Source organism: Rhincodon typus, chromosome 43, assembly GCF_021869965.1.
Source record: "Rhincodon typus isolate 14 chromosome 43, sRhiTyp1.1, whole genome shotgun sequence".
NCBI classification, from domain to species: domain Eukaryota; kingdom Metazoa; phylum Chordata; class Chondrichthyes; order Orectolobiformes; family Rhincodontidae; genus Rhincodon; species Rhincodon typus.
Window position 1 is genome coordinate 5,341,788 of NC_063374.1, and position 3,583 is coordinate 5,345,370.

A 3,583-nucleotide genomic window follows, 5' to 3' on the forward strand; every position below is an offset into this window, starting at 1 on the left:
TCAACAGTGAGCGAGCGTGGGTCAACAGTGAGCGAGCGTGGGTCAACAGTGAGACAGTAAGCATCAGTAAGTGAGCATGGGTCAACAGTGAGACAGCGTGGGCACACAGTGACCGGGCGTGGGCACACAAGAGACTCTGGGCCAATAGTGAATGGGTATGGGCCAATGGGGAGCTAGCACTGGCAGACAGTGTGGGCTGTTGAAACAGGTGCAATTATTTTGTGAGGAGCCCTTCCTGCTTCTCAGATACCAGGAGCTGGTTATAGAAATTCCCTGTCTGTATGTATGTGTGTATTACCAGTACTCACGTTGCCCCAACCACCACCATTGGCAATGTCACTGAGCCCACATATTATACTCTCTGCTCCTCCCCACTGTGCAGTTGACGAGGATTACAGCAACGCTCTCACAATGAGGAGCATGGAGTCAGCAAACCCGTGTCCCCCACCGTCAGGCACCCACCCTCCCCCTGCCACCCGTTTGGCCCTCTCAGTCTTGTTATGGGGTGCTGCAGGTGTTTTGAAACTTCAGAATGCGGGGAAAGCGAGAGGGAACAGGGCTCTGGGCAGGGAGCTCGGGCGAGATACATTAGTGAATCCAAAGTCACCGATTTCCCCCATCCCTTCGTCTATACCATCAATATCACCCCGTTAGACAACGTACCTCCTGTGTCCCAGACCACAGTGCCCGCAGATGGTCACAAATGGCACTGGCAACCGACATGGCACAGCCCATCACAGTTTCCCCTCGCTGCTGGGCAGCCTGAGGAGGGAGAATGAGAGACAGTGCGAAATAAGCACAAGGTCAGTCACCGAGGGAGGCAGATGGCACCAGGAACTGGGGAAAGAGTTTCACTCACCTGCTCCACCGACAAGTGCCTCACCGTGATGGAGTCTCCAGGCAGCCTCTCGGCTTGCTGCAGCCTGACCGGATGGGAGTCACATGTGACCGTGGCGTGCTCGATGTCGGGGTGCTGCGTGCCTGAAGGGTTGCCCCAGACGATCACGTTCCGCACGGCTCCTGAGCCGGTCCCCAGGGCGAGGGCCAGCTGCAACCATGGAGCGATACGACACGGTCAGCGTCATTAACCCAGGATCTCACCTCGAGACGATCAAAATCCACGCGCCCCACCAAACACAGCCTCACCGGGCTTCCCGGAGATCTCAACCCCTCCCCAAACAAACGTCCAACCTCAGCTTCCACCTGCCTACCCTTTCTTTGTAACCTGCTCTGATAATGTCACCCCTTACAACTTCTATCGAAACCCTGAGATCTCATCACCATCACCACCCTCTCATAACCTCCCACCCCCACCACCAGCCCTACAATCACCCCCACCAGGGGGATCCCACCCCCACCTGATCTCTGTAACCTCCCCTAATTGTGAAAACCCCTGCCTCTGATACCTCACCACCACCACCCCCACCCCGGTCTCTATCTATCAGCCCAACAAAAATCCCCTGAAATTTCACAGCCATCCGTCCGTGAAGCCTGAACCCTACGTGCTGCCGCACAGTGAGATTTTAAAACTTCCTCCCTACCTCTTGGAACTTCCTCCAGCCCTACGAGACCTCCCCACAACATCGCAGTCATGTTGTATCTCTGTAACCTACAGCAATGCTGCAGACACGCTGGATCTCAACCCCTCCCTATCTTCATCACCTCCCCCAGCTGCCATAGAAACCACTCCCTCTGATACCTCCTACCCCTCTCCAATTGTGCAATACCTCCCACCAACTCTCCCGCCCTGCCCACCAACAGTAGAGAGCTCAGCTTCCCCTCCTCCCTATCACTGAAACCTCCTCGTTCCCTACAAACCGCACCCCACCTCCGGCAAAACCTCCAGGCTCCTCACACTCCCGGTCTCGAGCATCCCAATTCCCATCGCTCCAGCTTCCTAAGTCCTAAAGTTCTGGAATTCCCTAATTAAATCTCTCCAACTCTCTCCCCCCCATACCCCCATCCCAATCCTCCTCGAACCCTTCTGAAGACTGAGCTGTTTGTCCGAGCTCTTGTGGTCTCTTTCTCTGTCCCCGCTATCGGGAAACGTCTCCTGAGGCAGTGACATGAGCATGCGTGACCCTGTTCACGGGTGGGGTTCAGGGCTGGCATTGCGCTGGGGTCAGGAGAGGTGACCAGGGGGTGGGAGAAGGGGTAGCAGGAGGAGACAGGCAATGGCTCCTCGGGCGCGCCATCTCTTCCAGGTGGCACCTACCCGGGCCTGAGCTCGGTTCTGGCCCAGTCGCGTCAGGCACGAGAAATTCGCTGGTGGGATGGAGGGTGCCGACATCATGGCGACGAGGCATTTGGTGTTGGCAGAGCTGCCTACCACCAGAACCTGCAGCAACGAGAGAGAGAGAGAGAGTGAGAGAGAGAGAGTTTGGGGGAGGGAGTGGGGGTGCGGAAGACACAGAGAATAAGATGAACAGCTCGGGTCATGGCGCTTCTTGACCAAACAGGCTGCACTGTACTGTTCGCACTGCGCCTGTGTGTACAGGTTCCAGTTAGACTGACCAGGATTCGAATGGTTAGGTACTCTCTTTTGGCTGGCAGGGATACGATGGGCCGAACAGCCCCTTTCCTGTGCTGTGGATCTCTATGGCTGACAGGAGATTCAGACAGCGGCAATCAGCTATAAAATACATTGCAAGCTTCAGATTGAAACCATCTTTAAGGAAGGAACAGCAGCGAGAAACTTAGGGGGAGTGGGTGGAGGCTGTTTGGCCCATCACTCTCCTGAGTTCCCACTTTGTAGACAGCCACCACTCGGAATCTCCGGCACATGCAGCCTTGAAAATTTCATTCACTTTGCTTCAGAAGTGAACCAGCTTGTGAATGACAGGCACCAGGACTTCTCAAACTGAGGGCTGGGCTGCCAAGTTGGGTGGCGAGCACTGACCAGTGGGGGAGCACTGACCAAATGGTGAGCACTGACCAATGGGGAGCACTGACCAAAAGGGGAGCACTGACCAAAAGGGGGAGCACTGACCAAAAGGGGGAGCACTGACCAATGGCAAGCACTGACCAAAGGGGGAGCACTGACCAATGGCCAGCAATGACCAAAGGGGGAGCACTGACCAACAGGGGAGCACTGACCAACAGGGGAGCACTGACCAATGGCAAGCACAGACCAAAGGGGGAGCACTGACCAAAGGGGAGCTCTAAACGAAGGGGTTGCACTGACCAAAAGGGGTGCACTGACCAAAAGGGGTGCACTGACCAAAAGGGGTGCACTGACCAAAAGGGGGAGCTCTAAACAAAGGCGTTGCACTGATCAATGGGGAGCACTGACCAATGGGGGAGCACTGACCAAAGGGGGAGCTCTAAACAAAGGGGGAGCTCTAAACAAAGGCGTTGCACTGACCAATGGGGGAGCACTGACCAAAGGGGGAGCACTGACCAAAGGGGGAGCTCTAAACAAAGGCGTTGCACTGACCAATGGGGGAGCACTGACCAATGGGGGAGCACTGACCAATGGGGGAAGTCTAAACAAAGGCGTTGCACTGACCAATGGGGGAGCACTGACCAAAGGGGGAGCACTGACCAATGGGGGAGCACTGACCAATGGGGGAGCACTGACCTA

The 3,583-nt window shown here is 55.9% G+C and overlaps 1 protein-coding gene across 2 annotated transcripts in view; it reads right to left on the reverse strand.

Moving 5' to 3' along the window:
- The window catches only part of LOC109924103 (malate dehydrogenase, cytoplasmic-like), a 12,870-nt gene that overhangs the window by 6,326 nt on the left and 2,961 nt on the right, over positions 1 to 3,583 (reverse strand). For both annotated transcript variants that reach the window (XM_048619595.1, XM_048619596.1), the window contains exons 3-5: positions 2,216 to 2,338; positions 860 to 1,048; positions 664 to 762 (exon numbers count right to left, since the gene is read on the reverse strand). In XM_048619595.1, the coding sequence (XP_048475552.1) occupies positions 664 to 762; positions 860 to 1,048; positions 2,216 to 2,338 (411 nt within the window). The remainder of the gene's footprint in view (positions 1 to 663; positions 763 to 859; positions 1,049 to 2,215; positions 2,339 to 3,583) is intronic.